Genomic DNA, 23,211 nt, shown 5'->3' on the forward strand with positions numbered 1-23,211 from the left:
TAAAAGATGCCAGAAAAATCAAAAATTGGAGTTGCACTCTGATGTGACCACTCCGCACGGTGCCCCAAGCAGACTGAAACAAAGGAACGCTGCAAGGACCGGGCGCGGTGCGAGGGTTGCACGGGGCAGAGCTCCCGAGCTAGAGCAGGTCATCCGGGCTCGCGCATGCGTACTGCACACAGGGTGAGGAGGGAAGATAGTCTAAGAGCGGAGGGGGGGGAAGTAAGGAGACAATGGGAGGGGGAAAGAAGGAGGAAAGAGAGATACAGAGGGGGGGACAAGAGATAAAGGAGGTGAAGATGAAAGAAAGTGGAGAAGAGAAGGAATGGAGGATCAAGGAAAATGGAAATAAGAATAAAATGGTGGATCAAAGAAGAATGGAAGAAGAAGAGGTGGAAGAGGAAGAAGGGGAAGGAAGGAGGAAAGAGGTGGAAAGGAAGGAAGGGAATGGAAGGAAAGGTGGATCGAAGGTGGAGAAGGGGGGGGGAAGGAGAGGAAAAGGCGAGAGGGGTAGAGAAGAAAGCAAAGGGTGTGAGGTGGAGAGAGGGGCAAGGAAGGGGGTGAGAGGGATGAGGATCAATAATCGAGTCAGGGTAAACTTATTGATTAGGTGGTTCAATCATCATACGTGATGATTGTGACCTGCAGTTTCAAGTCATGTTACATATTAAGTAGAACGCTCCAGCGCTCAGCTCAGCTAAGAGAACAAAGAATCGCTAGCTCAAGATGCGAGACAATAGACAACCGGTTAAAGCCGCGGGCATAGCAGAAACACTTACTGTAGAAGTAGGTCTTGTCGATGAACTGGTGATGCTAGCTAGAGAGATGTACATACCCAAGATGTTATGTTGATCAGCAAGAGACTCCCACCCGATGAATGCTGGAAATAAGACTTACCTGCTAGCTGCTCTCGTGTCACCTATGATGACAGGAGTTGGCTGGAACCCTCGAAGTGCAGGCAGCAATGGCCACGCCCATCGAGCACGCTGTGAAACAAAGATGCAGTATTAGAACTATCATCTACTTCAGAGGCATATGCCTTAAAACGTCTGTTAAAGAAGGAAACCTCAAAAATGTATAATGAATTAGAAAAACACGAACCAAATTCAAAGCGAGAGAGTGCAAGACAAAGACATACCTGATATTTCCGAAGCTGCACCCAGGAAGGTTCGATTTTTCTTGAAAACTGCCACAAAATGCCCCGTAAAAGCACAGCCCCGTTATGTAGAAGTGCTAAAAATCAAGTAAAAGATGCAAGAAAAATCTAAAATTGGAGTTGCACTCTGACGTGACCACTCCGCACGGTGCCCCAAGCAGACTGAAACAAAGGAACGCTGCAAGGACCGGGCGCGGTGCGAGGGTTGCACGGGGCAGAGCTCCCGAGCTAGGGCAGGTCATCTGGGCTCGCGCATGCGTACTGCACACAGGATTCTTTCACTTCAGGCGTGGCAGCCTCTGTTAGTCTCGCAAGTGCAAGCCAAGTCCGTTGCACAATACTCAAACTTCATTTTTTTTTTCACATTTATTATATGAGCGATTTTGCGAGGTGGTCAGATGGACTTTAGATTATGTTAAGTAATGTATGCCTATTTGATTGCATTGTACTATGTCATTAGAGGTGCAAGTTTTGAAAATTCATACAACTATAGAAAAAAATACTGAAAAGGAATTTTAGCGATAACACCACCTTCGATGCAAGTTAAAATACACTCTTTAGCAAAAAAAGTGGGGCACCTTTGAGAAATCTTGGTTTTAAGGAGGTTTGTGTGTATTACTATATTACTAGCATCAAAGGGTTTAGCCAAGCATGCATGAGAGTGTATTCCAAATGTGAATTTTGGAGAATTGCAAAGAAACTGGTCAAACCTTGTTCTGGACTAATTCCTCGTAAAAAGTGCGTCGGCTTTTTGGAAAGATTTTATCGTGATTGTCAGAAAACTGATAATATAGTTTTAATAAATGGTTAATGTACCTTTCTGTTACACCATAATATTTTTGAAAAACTATGCGTATTTCATAAAATGTTTACCTTTTCTAATTGGTGTATATTCTGATGATGGATGGCAATGTTCAGAGTTGCGGTATTTTAGTCCAAACCATTCTACTTTAAAAACGTAAAAATCTTTACGAAATGCCGACAAACTTTCTATCAGGAACTAGTCCAGGACAAGGTTCAACCAGTTTCTTAGCCATTCTCAAAAATTCAAATTACATGCTTGGCTAACCCTTTTAATGCCAGTAACATACTCCAGTCATTAAAAGCTATTGAAACATTAATAAATTCGTTATAACCAAGAGTTCATATACATAGGTGACCGTTTTTTTTTTCATATCATATCATTTATTGCCAAAGAGTTTATTTAATTCATTGAATGTTTTCCGAACTTGGCTGTCACACTTCCATACCTCCGCAATGATGTCACAGTAAATATTTATAAATGAATTACAATGTTCAAATTCTAACAAATTATTTCGAAGGGAAAAAAATATATAGTAACAGGTTTAAGGTAATTTTAATTTTACAACGATTGTGTTATTTTACATTTGCAACCCCGTCAGGCTCCAATTAGGTCATTCTAGAGAGCTGAGTATTGATTTTAGTTGTCTGGGCCTGGACGTAGCTGCTAAGGCAGACGTACTAAACATTTGGAACATTTGTATTCAATGGAAAAAAAATAATAGTAACTCTAATAGTTGGCAGTACGAAAATGTAATAATTATTAGGTATGTTTGACTTATACTGAAGTAAGTAAGTAGAAGAATAGGTAATCTAAACTAATACATATTTTTTTGTTTCGTATATTAGTTGGAAACCAACAAATCCAAAGAAAAAATCAATTTATTGAGGAATTACCAAGTACCATTACCATTACCAGAATTACCAGATTCCATCATCATACCCTGAATATCATATAATGTCAAAGTCCTACTTGATGCGAATGGCGATCCAAACACAAGTGGTGCATATTAAGGGGTTGCTAAGTACGAGTCAATAGCTTCTGGCTCCATCATCAGACCCCAAGATGCGTACCGTATTGAAACTCTCATTTCTACCGTGTGTTGACCTCACTAATATGCATCGAAAAACCGTACCGTACTGGGATATCAAAAAACTAAACCGACTTCCAAAACACTGATACGAGTAGTTGTCACTGTCCTCATAACTGGAAAGTTCTCGTCCATACGAATAATATGAGCCCAAACACGAGGCAGTTTACAATGTCAGTTGTCGAGTTCCCTCGATCTTCTCGGTACTCTATCATCAGGTCATGTCCAAGGCTTCACTGTTGCAAAGGTCTCGTCAATACGAATAATATAAGTCCAAACACGAGGTAGTTTACATATTCAGTTGTCGAGTTCCCTCAACCTTCTCGGGTCTCCATCATCAGGTCAGCTCCAAACCTTCACTGTTGAATACCACTACCAGGCATACACCTGAGTGTCAAGTTTTTACCCTACGTAAGCTTACAACTTTCGAAATTTGCCCTCGATTTCTCAGGGTTTCCATCATTAGATAATGACCTAATGACAATCGGATCACCTCGGAAGTATACCCTATCAAACCAAAAAAAGAATCATCAAAATCGATAGATAAATGGCGGAGTAATCGCGTAACAAACATACAAAAAAAACGGTCGAATTAGTCGGTTAAAAATATAGTCTAATTTGCCTAGCCAGCACACAATGCAGCTTTCTAATGGTGAAAGAATTTTTAAAATCGGTCCATTAGTTTTTCAGTTTATCGATTTCAAACAAACAAAGTTTTCCTCTTTATAGTATTAGTATAGATATAGGTACATACATTTGCACATTGACATTTGTTATAATGACGGCGTTGAATAATAAAATGAGCGCAAAGCAGGTATGTATGAAAAATTTTATTATACTACTACCCTCAAAATAATTAACAATTGATACTTTTAAATACATATTCTGGTGACGGCATTGTCTCGGCCATTTTTGCTGTGAGTTAGTAGCGAACGGTTGTAAAGTTCTAGTGCGTAAAGTGACCATTGTGTTGTGACCAATGTCTTCTACTACTAATGAAGGAGAGGCTTCGCAGCCTATATATATAGTGTATTATCTATGTTCGCAGCCAACTGAAACAAAAGATTCACCGAGTAAGTTGAAAGTAGTGTAGTTATTCATGGAAATAGGGAACTTGCAATGCGATAATATTCATGGTTATGATTTGTTATAACATTCATTGTTTTTTGTTTTTTTATTATTTCATTTGTTTCTGTTTATTACTATTATATATTATTTTCATCCCACATCTCGGAAAGAGTAGTTTTACCCTTTGATATCCGAGTGCAAAAGCCATTTTTATCCTGTAGAGCGGAAAAGTGATTTGAATTTAGAACATCGTGTGCAATACTCCATTTGTGAAAATCTTGATAAGACGTTTCGACCAAATACATATTATTAAACAAATAAAATACTGCTAAAAATAATAATTGTTCAATTAATTAAGTACCTATTTTTTATTATTGTTTTTAAATAGATTTTTAACCTCGTTTCATTTTTAAACAGAGTTTTCAAATAAATGAACTTTTCATCCCACCATCTCGGAAAGAATAGTTTTAACCTTTGATATCTGAGCGTAAAACCCGTTTTTATCCTCTAGAGCGGCAAAGTGATTTGAATTTAGAACATCATGTGCAATAATAAGTGACAATTGATAAGACTTTTCAAACAAATACATATTAAACAAATGAAATACTGCTTAAAATAATTATTCAATTGATTAAGTAATTGTTATTATTGTTTTTACATACATTTTTAACCTCGTTTCATTTTTAAACTGAGTTTTCAAATAAATAAACTTTAATAGGTACTGCTTTTTAATTTGATACTCATATGTGCGCGCCATTTTGTTTTTATGCATTTAGTAGGTAATTTCCTCGATGAGGTGGGATGAAAAGTTACGTGTTGCACTCGAGTGCAAAGATTTTTCACCTTGTGCTCTTTTGATTCCCTCGCTATCAATTTTAGAATCCTGAGCTTGCTCGGTCATCAAAATTGAGCCCGCGGTCCTTATTTTTGTTTCCTTATTTATTTGTTGTTTCTTGCGTCATTTTTGTGATGAATGAACCGTTTTTCTTTCTTTCTTTCTTAATTACATGCCTTTGTCCAGGAACACGCGCCATAAGACGCGCTAAGCGTAGTCAGAGGCTCAAGGCACAAGTGACGGATCTGATCAGGGCAAATCCAGGGGGAGTGTGGATGCTTGACCTAATGCAGCTCTATAGGTGAGTGCTTTGCTATACAATATAGACCTTGATATGATGCTAGCTCAATCAATACTAGTTATTTTGTCCTCCGTGGTTCAGTATGTGATGGATTCAGTGCCTACCTTTGTTTTCAGTATATGTGTAAAGAACATTGACTGACAAGTTGATGACCAAGGATCCACAGTTCATTAATATTTTATTTTAAAGGAAGCGTTTCAAACGCAACATGAATTTTCTTGCGAGTGGGCATCTGAGCCTGTTAAGTCTGCTCTGTCAATTGGACGAGCACGTGGTCGTCACGTGTCTTGAAGACGGCTCATGGTTCGTGCACCTGCGCGGCGCCGAGCCCCAGTACCCTCCCGTACCGGTGCCCAGTCCTCGCCCCGTGAGCGCCAGCACGCCACTCACAGCCAAGGACGCGCTGCCTGACATCATCTATGTAAGAATAACAATGCATATTCTTTGTTTATTTCTTTCCACAATGTTTGGCAGGTATCAGTGACTTATAGCTAGGAGTACCCTATTAGAATATTATGTACCACTAACTATGTATAACATTATAATCTAAGAATATTGTTTACATTTCCTTTATTAATTACTGAGCAGCTATCATTGAATATAAAAACACATAATAAATATAAATAGAGGTAATTTGCATAAACTGGGTAGTTCTGTGTTTCAGACGATTAGTGTCACACAGGTAGGTACATTTTATATAAAATAATAATAAATCTTAAAAATACAGCGCAATACAGAGCGTGGTGATTAATGCTCAATCCTTCTCTGTAGGAGAGGAGGCCTGTGCCCAGCAGTGGGACGATAAAAAGACTGCAACAGTACCTAACAGTTAAAAATGAGGATGCGGCCACACCTTTCCGCATTGCCATTGCAAACCATTGCCGCGACTTGGTCGCTCGCAGCTTGCAAACTGCGCTCGCGAGCTGCGCATCGCGGCACATTCGCCAGATATGGATGCACCCGTACATACTTACACACTCGTAACTACATGTATATATAGCTGAGAGCTCACTTTATATGGATGTGTGCAGGACGAGGTGTTCCCCGAGGACTGCATGCAGCCGATGGAAGTCATCCCGGAGTCGTCACTGCGGGACATACAGCCCGCCGACATGGTGGAGATCAGAGTGACAGAGGTGTACTCTCCCTCGCACTTCTGGTTAATGCGGCTCGGCGACGAGTACCACATTACCTTGGAGAACATCATGAATGAAATGACGTCAGTACCTACATTATATTACAAACTAACACCACCTTATCAAAAAACCTGTTGTTTTGAACCGACTTCCCAAAAAGAAGGAGGTTCTCAATTCAGATGTTCTTTCTAAAATTCTTTCTTCATATGAAAACGGTCCACTCGCATTTGGGTCCAGCTATATATATATAACACATAACGCCGAAAACTATACTTTGTCCCATATAGGAATTATTGGTTACCTATTTAAAAAGAAAATGAATTTACAGGCGCTACTACGACGATGAGGGTCGCTCACGCTTCCTGGAGGCCGGCGCCATGCGCGTGGGGCACTACTGCAGCGCGCCATACGACGGTCGTTGGCACCGCGCGGTCATCGTCCAGCTCAACGACAGCGACACTGTTAAGGTAACTACCACGCCAATCTATGGGCGATCATTTATTATTTTGCTATTGCTGCAGAGTAATGTCGCTCTCTGAATGTCGCTCTCAGGTGCGGTACGTGGACTACGGCACGGTGGAGTCGCTGCCGCGCCGCGAGCTGCGGCCGCTGAAGCGCGAGTGGGCGCAGCTGCCGGCGCAGGCGCTGCGGGCGCGGCTGGCTTGCGTGCGTCCCTGCGCCGACGCTACCCGCTGGCCGTTCGCTTCCTCCGCGCACTTCCTCAAACTCGTGGCCAACATGCACCTCGTCGCAAACGTCCTCTCAGTCAACACCGAGGTATCCACTGCTCGATTAATCGAGAAAAAACTACCTACTTACAAATATAATATTATTCAGACAGTTTAATAGGCCAAAATATGTATGACAGTCTCCGTAAGGCTCTGACCGCTGAGCTACAGGGTGCAGCACTTTCAGTGTCTTCGTCTAACTCCTCAGTGGTGTCCTCGACTTACCTAAAATAAAATCCTACTAATATTGTAATCATACTTCCTACTTATATTATAATGTGAAATTTTGTGAGAATGTATGGATGTATGTTTGTTATTTTTCAAGCAAAAATGGCTGGACCGATTTGGTTGAGATTTGATATGTAGATAGGTGGATACCCTGGATCAACACATAGGCTACCAAGCTAGGCTGGCTAGAAGCCAGTACTTAATAAAATAAATGATACATGGCGTCTTATTGTGGCATGTACCTAGTATTATTATTGTTATGTTTCCGAGTTGATGGATGGGTTCGTCACTCAGAACTTGTCGTTTCGCAGGAGAAGGTGATCGAGACTCTGTTAGTAGACACGTCTACGCCGAAGGACCTCCTAATCACCGACACACTAATCAAAACCGGCCACGCTGACGCACGGCACGACAGCGTTCGGGCCGTAAGTGTCGACTTTGCCTTACAATGTACTATAGGAAGACATATTTATGTACATATTCAGTCGTTCTCGTAGTGCTGAGCTGAGGTTTCTGTGTTTTACAGTCGGAGCCGCACCTAATCCCGACGTTCGAGGCACTCGAGAGCGGCGCCGCACTCAGCCCGAAGGACGTAATGTTTTACCTGAACAACGGTGTCCCATTGGAAAAGCACCCTGCCTATGTCGAGCACGTCATTGCGCCCATCAAGCGCGCCACGACCACCAGGGACGAAGCACCCGGCCTGACCAGAGACTCTGCGTCAGAGCCATCCACGCCGGGTCAGCTGCTGCTGGCGGCGCTCGAGGTGGGTGCGAAGTCGTCGTCATCCCTCGACGAAGAGCCCCGGTCGCACTCGTCGGCACCGCTCGGGGAAAGGCCATTATGCTCCTCGGCGTCGGTCGCGTCGGTCGAGTCGGATATAGCAGCACTGACTCTGGAGGAGCGCGACACCTATAACTCGCTGCTCCGAGAGGACCTGGTAGTCGCTCACTGGTACAAGGCTGGCGCGCTGGGCCGCGCCATGCACCCCAAGTAGGGAACCAAACAACCGTTAACGTCACAATCGCTGTCACTCCTCACCGAACCCCTCGAAATACATATACAGAGTTGCTACCCAAACGCTACCAGCTATCATTAGTTGCTACCAATTGCTACCCTCATGGTTTTGAAGATATTCAGCATCTGACCGCCATCCTGATATCAGAATGGCTGTCACTTTAGATGCTGAATATCTTCAAAACCACTAGGGTAGTAACTAATGGTAGCTCTGGTAGCAATTAGGTAGCAACTCTCTATAGGTACTATACGTATTTCGAGGGGATCGGTGAGGAGTGACAGCCATTATGTTGTTAACCTTGTTTTAGCTGGTTGTAGACTTTATTTCTTTTTTCCAAATAACATGGGTTTGAAATCGTTTGAGAGCTGTTTTTTTCCAGTCCTGTACCAGGACTGCTTCGGTAACTCAGTATTTGCCTCGAAATAAAAAGTTATTTATAATGGTAACAGACGGACGGACGGATGGACAGAGGAGCAAAAACAATAGCGTCCCGTTTTACCCTTTGGGTACGGAACCCTAAAAAAGGAGGTTTATGTTAATTTAAATGTTTCGAGAAGGTTTATGTTTATTTTGTTTTCTTCATTTTGCAAAATATAAAATAAATAACTAAAAAATCAATAAATTCTTTTATTTCTAAACCAACATCGGTCATCATGAAAGCTCTGCCTGCTGAACAAGGCAGCGCCTGTATTTCCGAAGGCAGTTTCATCCCACTCAATTTAGTGGACATGGTATAGTAGATGGTATTTTTTACTATTATTTATTTAATTATGTTTCATTATAAAGACTTGCGTGAGAGCACAGACAAATGATTTAGGATATAGGGTTTAAAATAGATTTTAAATAGAAATTTTTCACAGCTCTGCGTACTCCTTGTCTGTTTAAACTTAATACCTATCTACATGAAAACTAATAAAGTGAGCCTAAAGTTGTTCATCCCTGGTCGGCGCCTGTGCGATAGCGCCATGGCGCTCTAGTTCGGCTCACTTGGTCCTGAACGCTTTTACTGTACTGTAGTGTGTACCTAGTGCTTAAACCGACTTGTCATCAGGAGCAGAATCTCTTACAAGTGCACTATGACGGCTACTGCACCGTGCAACGCCCCTCCAGGTACGTACCGTAGGCCGTAACATTGTAGGCGAGCCAAAACATAACGCGACTGTAATCCAATGCTTTGGCTTAACGATCTGTGTACCAAACCAAGCGCAACAGTTTGTTTGTATTTGGGACTTGTTGCTCAACGGCGCGGCGACGGTACTAAGATTAGCTGTGCAAAAAGTTGTGAGTGAGTTTGTAATAAGCTTGGATTGACTGGTTGAGAATGCTTTGTGGTGTTAAGTGCACCAAGGTACCATTTTTGTACATGAAGTATAAAAAAAAAAGTGTTCGAAGCAGATTTTGGAACACTCGATTTGCGTATTTGAATTGTATGGTAGGGTCGATATAACTACAGATGTAGGTCATTCCCGGGGATGCAGGGTGTGACCGATGCGTTCGGAGAGCGGGGTGCAGGGTGCAGGGAAGAGGTGGAGCCACCCCCTCTCATCCTTCATGCACTTATTGATTTATTAGCTGGCCGGTTCCGCCTCTCACCCCTTTCCTCCCCCGTGCCTTATTGATGAGTCTATGTTTAGACTACCTACCTACCTGTCTCTAGGTATATAATAAGGTTTTACTGTCATTTACTTATTACATTTTTTACTTGTTCCTTGACGACCGTAAAGCAGAAGCCTGACCCATGCATAATATCTCCGACTCGTAATCAATCACCAAACTTAAAAGTATGTTTTTCGTGATTTCAGGGCGTGCCAAGACTGCCACAAAGCGCCGCAAGAAGAACAAGCAGAGGTCGAAGGAAAATGGCAAGAGGGCCAAGTTTTACTACTTGGTCTCACGCCCGCCATTTGTCGTCGTTGAAAATTAAGTCATCGACGGCACGCTGATATTGTCAAACCTAACCCTTGAAGAATTTTATTATTATTCAGCATCTGAAGTTTCGGGGACTCCAACTTTTGTACGCGGGAACCTCTACCGGGACTGATACTAGGAGTCCTATCAGTCTCAACTCTCAAGCCGTTTCAACACCATCGTCAGGAGAAGCATCGAGGTCAAGCAGGAGCTTCTTATCATTTAGTTTGATGATGTTCTTCATAGCTAGGCGCGGCTTAGGTTTGACTTTATTCAGGAAGGGAGATTAGGTGACGTACAAGCAGTGGTGTGGTGCTGCCTGATGAGCCTTCGAGGGGATCAACTTCCAAGGCGTTTGGTTGTCATCAAGAGTCATCGTGGACCCCTCATCACGTAGACTATAATGGGAGACAACACAAAAGTCTTTGAGGGTTTAGTGGCCTTAGCCGGTTAGATGAGAAAACATGAGAACAAGACCATTGCCGGTCAGCAAGAGGTCCTGCGTCTGATGTCTTCTTGCCTTATCGACTAGGAGCAAAAATTTGATCTGTACGACTGGGTGAAGCCGGCAGACGTTACTCCATTTCATGTACTTTACACCTATTGGGTGGTAAAGGTTAGTCGTGGGTTAGAGAATAGTTGTCAGTTGTTTAATATGCTGATACCATCTTGGTTTCATATGCGTCCGTTCAGCAACACGTGGTTGAACAGGGCGCTTTCAAATGCTCATTTAGTGGAAGTAACATCGACAACGAACGGAGGATAGGCCTTACATCGGAAAGTTTAATTCTAAGAAAGGTGATAAGGTGTAGGTAATTTTTTTTGTAGGAAGTAGTGATTAAGCTTTGGAATATTAATTTCGTCGATGTCAGTTTATTGTAATGTAGAATTTCCGATTACATGCATCGTAGACGAAAACGTTGTTTTATTTAAATAAAATAAAACCCTTGTTTATTAACCACACACATCATATCTGTACTAATAACAGTAAAGAGGATTTTTATTGTTTGTTGGGTACAAATAAGCAAACCACATATAGGTAGATAGAATATTGAGAACGGCAGGAAGCCAATTAGTAATTGTTTGGCTGTTGCAAAGCTACAATATTCCCGAGTCCTACTATTATTCCTTCCTTGGTGATATTTTCATGAGTGACGGACGAGACTGGCATCTTCCTCCGGTCCACTGAACCCTGCGCCAGCTGTATGGCTGTCTGCAAGGTGGCCCCGGTGGCTTCGTATCTGTGCATCTCGTGCCACGTTTTCTGCTCCTTTTCTCCTCAACAGAACCAGTTATCAGAAGTATTTCTAGACAATCTGGGTCTGTTCTGACGTTTTCTCTGGAAAACTTAAGGTCCCTATTCTGGCAGATAGCAGGCACTTTTTTATATGCTGTTCGTTCATTTTATCCAGGTATGGGCAGTAGTTCCCGAGGAACTCTGGCTAAAGCATGGGAAAACAGCTAGTTAAATAGGCATATAATTCATCCTCTCCCTCTGCTTACCTATCTGTACGTCTAGCATTCAGCATCATCATTATTATTCATCTATTTCTTGTCTAAGTTCGTTGTTAAATGTCTGTTGTATCACCTGAAGTTCGGCATAAATTAATCGGTTTCTAGCATCTATATCTGTAGATAGTCATTACAATCTTGCTAGAATATTGACATATCTGAGAAACCGTAAGGTTATTAATTTACAATATATATGACAGCATAAAAGAAAGAAACAACATTCATCAGATTTCTATCTTACCTACATTACCATGTTTTGTAAACTCAAGTAGGTTTTCTAGAGAAATACAAGGACTTGAAACTAAAACAAAGCACATTTTTAACAATAACAATGTTTTAATGATATTCAACAATAAACAGGCTAATAACATAATAACTCTGTGCTATCACATAAATTAAATAAGGATTTTATTTCACAATAGTCTACTTATACTAAAAGAAAACAAAATATGGCATTGTATTCCATTATAATTTCAATTTCATGTCCTCTACAGCATTACTCAAATCTTGTAAGCTCTTGAACACATGTTCTTCTGAAGGCAGTGACCCTTTACCGGGACTAGGGTTCACAAGTATAGCGTGCCATCCTGCAGCCCTCGCTCCTTCGTAATCCTTCACCACGTCATCACCTACATGCAGAGCCTCTGATGGTGATATGTCTTTGTTGCATTTACTAATCGCTCCTTTAAATATCTGCTCATCCGGCTTACTATACCCAACTTCGTAGGATGTGATGATAAAATCAAAGTGTTTTCTTAAGCTCACATTTTGCAGTATATCATGGAGACGAGGGTCAAAATTCGATATAACTCCAACTGTTGCTCCTAATTTCTTAAAGTTGTCGATTAGTTTGTCACCTCCTTGGGCACACTGCCAACATCTGTCCGTTCGGAATTCATTGATAAGAGTGTGAGCAATTACGTCTAAGTTGGCATTGCTCGGCAGATGATCTCTGAGAGTCGCGCTGACTACTCGGCACCACCAGTCCTGCCATTCTATAGACTTCCTTCCGTAATTAGGATGCTGTTCCGACATTTGCTTGAAGATTTTCTTGAAGTTGGTCTTCACATGTTCTTCAGTGCCCGTGAAGCCGTGATCACGAGCTATCTTGGCGTAGTATTGCCATACAGGTACCTTGAACTTTAGAAGGGTATTTGTTACGTCAAATGTAACTAATTTTATATTTTTTAGACTCATTTCAAACCGGCTCTCTTTCAGACTATTATTCTTATTTAAAAAACAATCATTTTTTTCACCAATGTTTTGTTTTGAATCACAGGTGACTGCTTAGATTACCAACCAACCAAGGTAGACAGATGACAGATGTGACAGCTATACATGTTTTACTGCTTGGGCGAGTTATTTCACGTAAACCTATTTTCATATTAAAGATAACAATGAAATGTCCAAATCTTAAAGAAATAGGGTTCCTTTTCAACAATTCAATATTAAAATCACCACTTTCCATTCATTTTTTTCATTTACTCATTCCATTCAGATTCCATTGCAGCATTGGTGCTGCGAAAGTAACTAATATGGTAATCTGTGTCACAGGCCTACATACATTTGACAGAATAATTTAGTAGTCTGTGGAAAGAATTTATCAATATCAATACCTATCAATACAGTCAACAGTTTGATTGTGAAATTAAATTAAATCCAGAAATCTTATAAAAAAATTGCTTAAACTGTGTTTGTACTCTAAAACCATGGTGTACGTTAAAGGAGGTAAGTATTTAACAAAAATGTTTTAAGCTAAGTAGTTAAGTTATGTCTTAACATTTCTAGAATCCTGAAAGTGTGTAGGCCACGTCAGAGCATGTAAATAAATCTAATTGTTGAGCAATAACTACAGGAAGTTTTGCTTTATCTTCGTTTAACCTAATGACACCATTATTTTAGACGAATTTTAATACAATAGACGCTACTAAGACTTGTTGAGATCTTGTTATTTAGTAAATACTTTACACACCAATGAATTGCTTTACCTTGAATTCGATATTATTGAAGCGGAAAAAAAACAAAACGTAACACTATTCATTCGCCCCTAAGATGACCCTCTGACCAATTTATCTAACTACTAATTTAATAAAGTTGAAACCCTTCTTTGTTAATTGTTTGTACCAAAAAGTTACCCTAATTTTCGGAGAAACTCGTCGACCGATTTGTAAAAAGAAACTCACTGTTGGAAAGCTACACTCTTCCCGAGTAACATAGGTTATTATACTATCCCAGTATGGGCACTAGTTCCCGCTCGATGTGAGTGGAACCTCAAGAAACCATCTAGTTTTCTAGAAGGTTCTACTTGGTAAAAACTTTTAGCTTTGTTTAAATACTTTTGAATGTTTTGTAAGTGCAACAGTTGGAGAGAATGTATAATGAATAGGTATCTTCACTGTTTTTGGGTTTATGGGGTAAGATGGGTTTATTAAATGACTGTTTCACTGTTAGGAATCTACACTATCTGTAATGAACAAGGGTTATGTTTCTTCTGGTTATGGGAAGAAGTTTCCCCAAGCCAGTTATTGGTCAAAAACCTAATTTACAGAATGCTATCAAAAGACAAGACAGCTTAAATCACCCAAGTCTATACCAATCATGGCATGTTGATGCAACTGTTCACTACCAGGATAGCTGAGTGTCAAATTGAACACCTCGGCATAAAACAGGAAACAGTGTGTATATTTACCATGCCATATTGGGATTAGCCCATTTATTGTGGTTGGACATACATACAGGTGTTTTATTAGTGAGCTTGATTCATTCTGTTCTCCTCATATCCCTGTAACTCTCCAAATATGCCTAACCATTATGTAGGCGTGCAAGGTTTGCACATTTCCTTATGTTGCATTTATAGAATCTCAGTGTGCCTCTATTATGTTTCTTGCTGGTTCTGTTCCTGGGCACCTCTTTTTGGGTCCATACACTTGTGTCAGACTTTTCCTAAAATCTTGTAAAGGTTCTGTTTAAAACATTTGTGTAAGATCAGACATCACTACATACACTATCTTGTGCATTTTCAGATGGTACGGTAGTTGAGCAAAGCCCCTTCAGCTTATTTGGATGGTTTTGGGGCATTGTCAACTTCTTTTATTTACTGTGAGTATTTTCTTAAAGATGTAAGAATAACTTTCTATCTGCTTCTTTGGTCTAACTGTCGCAAGCGCCGCCGCTGAGCACGAGGTCTCGGGTTCGATTCCCGGGTCGATATCGCCTGGAAGTTGGTGATATTATACACCCGTGCATCAGAGAGCACGTAGATGTCGGTCCTGCTTGTGATCTCTCCGGTCGCATCGGATTACCGTCCCATAAGGTTATGAATGTGAAGGAGTATTGTATACACTTGTGTCTGCGCAAATGCTTGTGCACTATAATATGTCCTGCGTAGTTGGCTGATCTCCTTATGTGAGAAAATAAAATAATTTGTGGGTCCCGGCTATCAGAAGTAAAAATTCTGACAGCCAGTCTTACCGGTAGAATATAGCTAGTTGTTCCATGTAAAACACTGGTACTCAGGTGCATCTGGTTAGACTGGAAAAGCCAATCTCAACATAGTGGGGAAAAGACTAGGCAGATGATATATTATTATTGTAATAAAGGGTGGAAAGTACATAATTATCTACCATAACACAGGTTTGTAGAACTGTATAATGACAATTCTTACAAGTTGAATGAACATTTTTTGTTATAATTTCCAGGGGCCAAACGCTAATCAACCCAAACTATAACAAGCATGGGGACAAGTATGTCAGAGACTTCAGGCCACCAGGCAGTGGGTATGTATAAGATTTTAAGTGTTTCCTGCTGCACTATTTTACTGCCGATCCCAATATTCTATCCAACTGTTACTTTGCTTACTATAGATAGAATTTCGACATTAGCACAATACATATCTATCTATCTCTATTAAGCAAAGCAACGGATAGGTAGATTGGGAACGGCCGTTCGTGAGGCTGAAGTTTACTAAAATCATTTTTATTAATATTACTTAACAAACCGTATCTGGTCAATCCACACAGTTGTCGTCATTGGTAGTCGTGGTAACCTAATGGGTAAAGCACCAACCTCTCGAGTGAGAGTGTGTGTTCGATTCCGAGTCAGAAAAGTACTAATGCAAATTTTCTAACAGGTCTAAGATTTTATGTACTTTCTAAGTATAACTGGGATACCGATGACTGATACCTGAACACTGAACCTGGACTATAAAGTCTGAAATCACCAACCCCGCATTGAGCAACTATGGTGATTAACGCTCCATCAATCTCTTTGTAAGAGGAGCCCTGTGCCCAACCATGAGATGTTAAAGGGGCTTGATGATCCACATCTATGCTTACCATCACCAGTGTTCCATTTCTTGGTGGCTAAATACTTACTCCCGTTTTATCACTTTCAGGCCACCAAAACCACCATCTCGGAAGTTTGGAGGCTTCGGACCTTCAGGATCAGGTCCGTCTCCACCGCCCTGTGGTGGCTGCGGCTGCGGCTAAAGAACATTGTCGAAACATGCCAAGACATTTTAACTGTACTAAATATTGCTTGTATAGGTTATAAAATAATGATAGATTGACAACTTGTCCATGTAGGTGTTACCGACTAAACCCGATTTCAGGAAAGACCCGTGGCCAATGCCGGTGGGAGGGGTCATTTGATGATTTACCATAATACAAAAGATAAACCAGTTCAGTGTAAGCCAATCTAGTTGATCCTCATATAAGGCCATACATGTTTGTATCAGGCAGCAGTGTATATAGTTTGACCTAGGCTAAACTGGTTCGTCCTAACAGGCTTAGGACAAACGAGATTTGGCTCTATTAATCAATTGGCGAAGGCAGAATTAGTTTTGCTAAGCAATAACTAGATGTTCTGAAATCTGGTTCGGCCGGTAACATAGGAACTCTTTGGAGCATTACAGTAATACTACACACAAAGGGTGAGTTGCGCCATTTAACTATAGCACCCTCCATTGGTCAAATCACCGATTTGACAACTGAAAATGGTTCGGTTGTCGTTGTAGTTAACTGGTGTAACTAAATGTAACAGTTATTTTATTAATACATTATTAAAAGATAAGATACGTGGGATTGGACAGCGAATTTAAACCAATTTATCCATTAGCATTCTTGTATTCAAAGAGTAAAAAATAGGACTTTTTTGTACCACCCTTTATTAGATTAAGGGCCGATTTGTCAGCCACCAGATAGTCTTAATCTGAGGAATGTATTTGGCGTTTTAACAGTTTTTGCATAGAAAATATTCCTCAGATAGTGATCATACTGATGACAGATCGCAGTGTTTTTATAGTTTTTGGACAAAAGAACTTTCTACATTAAAAAATGTACAGTGAGAGAGCGATTTTCAAGTTCCAAGCCATTGTCGATATGTCGATAGGCTATTTAGATCTGAACATTAAGTTTGATACATTCTTTGTTTATATTTTGGTTTGGAAATAGTCAATAATGAAAATATTTTCAACAAATTACTGTTCTCGCATAGTTAGTAATATTCCAGTTATTTGCTTAGCTTGTAGTTTTATTATTTCATATTCTTAATGATTCCTAAATATCGTTTATTTCTTTAACCATTTAAATAATGAATTTTGTTTTAATTTTGAAGTTTGGAGTTATTTTAACTAGCTTTACTCAGAATCTTTCTTTCCAAATTATATAAAATATTAAATAGTAAACCACTAATAACGGGTCTTTCCATATTTTTGTTGTGTTAATATTTTTACGCCATTGCTAAGCAATAATTTGTATTCGATTTTCATACTTACATGCATTGTTCATAAAATCACATGTACAGAAATGTAAATTAAAACAAAGTTTTAACGATCATTTACTTTATTATTCTATAATTATATTTTAAAACGTCACACAGGTGTTTTAAAACTAAATAAATAATATTAACTATTTAAGCATTTTTATTTTCAATGTGTATATACCTAGCAAAAGTGCACACACAGTAATACTTAGGATATTCATATTTTAAACGCTTAGCTAACATAAAAGATTTTTGATAACTAGATAGTTACCTGCAATCTGCATACCTAGTTATACCTACACATTTACAAATTCATAATATACGGTTGTAAATGCTAAGAAACTGTATATGGCCTCTACGTGGTAAATTCCTCTGTCTCTAAATATTTAACTTATAAGTTGTTTCTAACTAAGCTATTGGTATCTTGAAGCTAACATTACAGTCTATATAAATATAATTATAAATCTTATGACACACTTGTAACACATAATGACATACATATTTTAACCGAGTTTTAAGAAATAACATTGTAGTACATAAAAATATTATTAATCAACAAAAAATATTGTAATGCAAGTGGACGGATTTCATAAGTATACTGTTTAGCTCCAGATTTTTATATACTTTTTTATATTCCTGTAAACGGATATGAAAATCTAGGTAAATATAAATACAATCTAAACATTTTATACCTAAAGCCTAAAGGTATCTGGGTTGATTAGATCAGATAGGCAGTCGCTCCTTGTAAAATACTGGAAATCTGCTGCATATATGGTTAAGACTGGAAGCCGACCCCAACATACTTAGTGTTGGGTAAAGGCTAGGCAGGTAATGGTTATACTGGTTATACCAAGTGATTTTAAATAGAGAGAAAATGTAAAGTAATTATTTTGTTACTTAGGTACTGATTTAATTTACCTCTGTAGATTATAGTCATTTAACTGTTTCATCAATTGGTAATGAAATATTTTCGTTGACTTGTTAAATTCTTTTTTTTTTTTGTTTTTTGAGGTACCTTTGCTTATTTATTGAAAATATACTCTTCAGGTAAACAAGAACCATTACATATTTCAATTCCCGCACCTCGTCGTGGCAATAACTTTTGTCGAGAGATAATTATGTCAATTCTCATCCGTTACAAAACTGTCATAAAGCCATTTTGTAGTACACCAAAATTCCATATAAAACTAGAACCTTATTTAAAACAAAAAAAACTATAGACTATAATTCTAATTGCAATACAGTTTCCTGAGTCAGTCGTTCCATTTTGGCGTAAAACAATATAGGTATCTTCTATTAACTTCTCCGCAATGCCTCGTTGTGAGTAATCCAACTCTTGGATTTGGTGTCTAATCGTCTTTCCCAATGCTTCGGCGGAGTACTTATTTAAGTCTGCTAATTCAGGATCCTGCTCTGATGATGACTGATCCTGATCTTCCGGCAATAAGCCATGTTTCTTCATTTCTATTTCCATTTCTTCTCTGGCTTTTCTATAATAAAAATAATCTGGACTCGGCGCTCTTGGTTCGCCTTCAAATGGGTGTAGAAAACTTAAATACGGATACCACCACTGGGGAGGCTCATATTCACAACGACCCACACTACGGACAAGTGACTGCATCTTGGCCTTTTCTCGTTTTGCTGCTGACTTGAAACAATTTAATTTGTGCTGCATTCCCGCTACGGTTGCAGTTTTATCAAATTTCTTGTATTCGTCAAGAAGCATTTCATACGCCTCCTTGCGTTTTGTTGGATTAGTAAAATCTTCATGAGAATTATAACATAAGATTGGGTAACCCTTATATAGTCGCATTAACTCCACTTGAGTTTCGCGTGATTTTAGTGTTTTGTACTCAGATACCATTTTCTCGACATCACTATACTTCCGCCTTATATTATTAGATTTGCTACGCGGTTCGGCCATCTTTTCCAACAAATTACCACCATCTTGTTCGAAGGTTGTTAAAAAGAGTAATGTTATAAAGAGTTTAGACTGTACTTTATCAGTAAAATTAGATTAGATTATAGTTTAGGTACCCTGTGTACTATTGTTTCTATTTTTACTACGAAACACATAATTTTATAGACCCACCATGCTGGGTGTTCATGTCAACCGGCTTTAGCTTAGGTGATATCATTTCGACATATTCACCAAGATAAATGGGAGCTTTAAATCAAAGGATTTTAACGATTCAAGTTAAATAATAGCACATTCCCAGATATGAGAATGACTGTTACTTTTTTACAAACATGAGAATATTTTATCGGACCTCAGACTTTACTCAGTGGCGCCAACTGGTGAGTAAAATAAGATTTACATTGCACAGTTGGCCCGGTGGGTCTACGATAGTTTTGTTATCAGAGTGTTTTAGTTCTCACATAAACTGAAAGATGGCGTTGTTCTCAACATTAAATATTAGGTAGATTTTACTAGAAAGCTGCTGTAAAGTGCAATCGTACCTATACTAATAGTCTAAAGAAGTGAAGGTAATAGGTAGAACGGCGACTGGCTCGGAGTTCTTGGGCTGGTTGATGTAAATGCTCCAGGTACGCTTGTCCAGGTCGAAAATACCTGGGAACAAACATTCTTACATAGGTAATTATGAGGTCTTAGCAGTGAAGCGGCGAATGATAACTAATCTTGTAGGCTGATGTAGTGAGTCGCAAAGTTGTAACGATTACCTAGTCCGCGGGTTCCGTAAGTACCTAAAAGGTAAACCAACTTTATTAGGTGATGATGATGATGATGATAATGCTGACTTTGTTGTTAATCCGACAATCATCATGCTGTATCCCTTGGACCCTCATACCTAAACATTTTAAATGTTCACGATTTAGATGATGTAGGTATTATTGTTAAATGCTAAGGGACTGTCTCGATACCTCCCACGTAAGTTGTTGTAACCCACAATATGCATGTTTTACGTTTTTTAAACCAAACCGCCTATTTTTGCCTACTATATGCGTTAAGAGTAAAAAAAAATTTTTAAGTATATTTACCAGACGTATTAAGTTGTATCATGATTACAACGGCGGCGTGTAACATTGTATCTACCTCCGCAACGGTTTACGCGGGCGAGAGCGCGGGGTGCGTTGCGCGCTCGCGCCGCGTATGTATGACATGCGACAGTTCACGCCGGACTTCATGAAGAGTGGAGGTCGCGCGCCTATGATCGTCGATTTTTACGTAATTAATAATTTATAACGATATTTTAGAATTATGTAGTTTTATAACGACAACAACCTAAACTGTTTTAAAGATTACTTACAACAACTTACGTCGCTTAGAAGATACCAAATCAGCGTTGTATAATCACATACAACACTTTACGTTGTTGAATAATAACAAATTATATGTGAAGTAATACATACAACAGTTTACGTCTGAATTACATACACAAATAATTATTGGATGTTGACATAGTATATTTTACGTTGCGAAGATATTTCTTTTTTTAATGACATACAACAATATAGGTAAAGGGCTATTGAATAACACCGTGGATTTTAGTCAGTACAAGTTGACAGTCCCTCCCGCTCTGCTCTGGATGCTTTTGATGATTTTACCACGCTCTAAAAATTTTTGATTTAAAGTTCTGATGATCATGGGCCGAATTTAGTTCAGTAATCAATAGATAATTATGAAATTGATACCATTACATTTTATTACAGATTCTCCGTTGCCAGTTACTTTTAATGAATCTGAGATGAATGAATTAGCGAATATGATATCAGATGTTGACATTTTTGAAAATCTGGAGATAACAAACACTACAAATTCTAATGACTCCGTAATTCTTGAAACAGCTCATCCTTCACCTACTTGTAGCATTAATCATTTGGACTATGATTGTGACAATAACTTCTGCCCGTACTACATAGAAAAAGAAAAGCCTTTTTCCCAATCATGTTGGGGTCGGCTTCCAGTCTAACCGGATTCAGCTGAGTACCAGTGCTTTACAAGAAGCGACTGTCTATCTGACCTCCTCAACCCAGTTACCCGGGCAACCCGATACCCCTTGGTTAGACTGGTGTCAGACTTACTGGCTTCTTCTTACCCGTAACGACTGCCAAGGATGTTCAATGACAGCCGGGACCTACAGTTTTAACCTGCCATCCGAAACACAGTCCATGGTGTCTGAGATATACTTAGAAAGTACATACAAACTTAGAAAAGTTGCATTGGTACTTGCCTGACCCGCGCCTTTATACTTGAGAGGTTGGTCCTTTACCCACTAGGCCACCACGACTCCGACCACACGACGAGAACAAGAAAATTCATCAGTGTTGGATATTGTACCTCAACTATCACCAACAGCTACTTGCATAAAGTAGCTGTTCAACTCCACAAGCAAATAGTCCACCGTCCGTAATATCAAATAGTCCGCAATCTATAAACTTGATGGATCTTTGTAACAGTGGGCTTACCCCAGCTACATATCATGACTTCTTCAGGAGTCTGCCAGTTGTGGTAGCAACGCGTTCCGATAGTGAAACTTCTGATTCGGAGTAGTAGAGTTTCTTAAGTTTTTTTTATTATTATGTATGTCTTTGCCAGACCTCGGGACTAAAGAGTCCCGGATTTTTGGGAGGCGAACGTGGGGCCGAAGCCAACACGCTGAAGCCCTTTTGAGACAACTTTAATGAAATGGTGACACAAAACCGACGATTATCCCTGTATACACTATAGAAATGTACCCAAGGACAATCCCCGGTTCTGTGCTAAACTATTGCTAACTATGGATGAAAACTACTTGAGCTATTGTGATGGGATGCTAATAGACTAGGTTTGGGGAAACTACGGGAGCTATGGTACCTGCCGATGACAATGTATTAAATACATGTAAAAATGGCAGGTGGAGACTCGCCACCTCACTTACTGGGCCCCCGGGAATCAGTCGCTAAATCGCAACAAGAGGGCAACGGGTATTATTATTATCTTGTATGTCTCTACTCGACCACGGGACTACAAAGTCCCGGATTTTTGGAAGGCGAACGTGGGGCCGAAGCCAACACGCTGAAGCCTTTTTGAGACAACTTTAATGAAATGGCGACACAAAACCGACGATTATCCCTGTATACTATATAAAAACGTACCCAAAGACAATCCCCGGTTCTGTGCTAAACTATTGCTAAATATGGAATAAAACTACTAGGGCTATTGTGATGGGATGCTAATGTAATGGACTGGGAATGGGGATAACTATGGGAACTATGGCACCTGCCGTTTTGTATACGTAAAAATGGGAGGTGCAGACTCGCCAACTCACTTACAGGGCCCCCGGGAATCAGTCGCTAAATGGTAACAAGAGGGCAACAGTTACATGAGCGGCTGAAGGGTGAGGATACCTCGGCGGACTTTAAACGCAGATCACGCGCTCCCTGTGGGTCCAGCATCACCGGCCCACTCGCCACTTACCACGAGGCACCTACCCTCCGAGCAGAGCTGCTAACCCTGCTCTAGCGAGGCGGGAGACCTATCCCCCGCCATGCTTCACTCCGGCAGGCCGCAGATGGGGGACAGTATACTCTCCCTGGAGCATTCGGATATATAGCCCCGCGGGTTCGCTACTCCCCGTCATCCGCCTCTACAGTCAGTACTATTCTTATTTTAATACTTCGTTTTCAATTTATTTATTTTTTAATGTTTAAAGACTGTTGTGACAGGA

At 39.9% G+C, this 23,211-nt stretch overlaps 4 protein-coding genes and 1 long non-coding RNA gene across 7 annotated transcripts in view; 3 read left to right on the top strand and 2 right to left on the bottom strand.

The window, feature by feature from the left end:
• The first annotated feature begins 3,945 nt into the window (after positions 1-3,945).
• Positions 3,946-8,984, top strand: LOC110379262 (tudor domain-containing protein 5). Of its 2 annotated transcripts, none has more exons than XM_021338875.3 (8): positions 3,946-4,121; positions 5,138-5,252; positions 5,442-5,673; positions 6,284-6,471; positions 6,717-6,855; positions 6,941-7,165; positions 7,656-7,769; positions 7,871-8,984. In XM_021338875.3, the coding sequence occupies exons 1-8, from the start codon at positions 4,028-4,030 to the stop codon at positions 8,339-8,341; spliced, it is 1,578 nt and encodes a 525-aa protein (XP_021194550.3). In that variant the 5' UTR covers positions 3,946-4,027; the 3' UTR covers positions 8,342-8,984. The 2 variants fall into 2 exon arrangements, with proteins under 2 accessions (XP_021194550.3, XP_049696664.2); XM_049840707.2 differs by lacking the exon at positions 3,946-4,121 and adding an exon at positions 4,704-4,834.
• Positions 8,985-9,112: 128 nt separating this feature from the next.
• Positions 9,113-11,188, top strand: LOC135116741 (uncharacterized). The gene is made up of 2 exons (XR_010276399.1): positions 9,113-9,472; positions 10,165-11,188. It is a non-coding gene; the product is annotated as an uncharacterized LOC135116741 (long non-coding RNA).
• A 910-nt stretch (positions 11,189-12,098) lies between these two features.
• Positions 12,099-13,149, bottom strand: LOC110379390 (rhythmically expressed gene 2 protein). Its single transcript, XM_049840798.2, has one exon. It carries the CDS (start codon positions 12,977-12,979, stop codon positions 12,248-12,250), a length of 732 nt encoding a protein of 243 aa, XP_049696755.2. The 5' UTR covers positions 12,980-13,149; the 3' UTR covers positions 12,099-12,247.
• A 194-nt stretch (positions 13,150-13,343) lies between these two features.
• Positions 13,344-17,691, top strand: LOC110379399 (selenoprotein K). Its single transcript, XM_021339071.3, has 4 exons — positions 13,344-13,510; positions 14,806-14,881; positions 15,481-15,558; positions 16,176-17,691. The coding sequence occupies exons 1-4, from the start codon at positions 13,492-13,494 to the stop codon at positions 16,267-16,269; spliced, it is 267 nt and encodes an 88-aa protein (XP_021194746.1). The 5' UTR covers positions 13,344-13,491; the 3' UTR covers positions 16,270-17,691.
• Positions 17,692-18,317: 626 nt separating this feature from the next.
• The window catches only part of T (tan), a 50,964-nt gene continuing 46,070 nt past the window's right edge, over positions 18,318-23,211 (bottom strand). For both annotated transcript variants that reach the window (XM_021339046.3, XM_021339037.3), the window contains exon 9: positions 18,318-20,114. In XM_021339046.3, the coding sequence (XP_021194721.1) occupies positions 20,008-20,114 (107 nt within the window). In that variant the 3' untranslated portion in view covers positions 18,318-20,007. The remainder of the gene's footprint in view (positions 20,115-23,211) is intronic.

This window comes from Helicoverpa armigera, chromosome 1 (genome assembly GCF_030705265.1).
Source record: "Helicoverpa armigera isolate CAAS_96S chromosome 1, ASM3070526v1, whole genome shotgun sequence".
In the NCBI taxonomy this organism is placed as follows: Eukaryota; Metazoa; Arthropoda; class Insecta; order Lepidoptera; family Noctuidae; genus Helicoverpa; species Helicoverpa armigera.

Coding starts and splice junctions, on each gene's coding strand:
- LOC110379399 (XM_021339071.3), top strand. Junction 14,882..15,480: donor GTCAACTTCTTTTATTTACT/GTGAGTATTTTC, acceptor TATAATTTCCAG/GGGCCAAACGCTAATCAACC. Junction 15,559..16,175: donor TTCAGGCCACCAGGCAGTGG/GTATGTATAAGA, acceptor TATCACTTTCAG/GCCACCAAAACCACCATCTC.
- LOC110379262 (XM_021338875.3), top strand. CDS start 4,028: ATGTCTTCTACTACTAATGAAGGAGAGGCTTCGCAGCCTATATATATA. Junction 6,472..6,716: donor AACATCATGAATGAAATGAC/GTCAGTACCTAC, acceptor ATGAATTTACAG/GCGCTACTACGACGATGAGG. Junction 7,770..7,870: donor GGCACGACAGCGTTCGGGCC/GTAAGTGTCGAC, acceptor TGTGTTTTACAG/TCGGAGCCGCACCTAATCCC.
- LOC110379390 (XM_049840798.2), bottom strand. CDS start 12,979: ATGAGTCTAAAAAATATAAAATTAGTTACATTTGACGTAACAAATACC.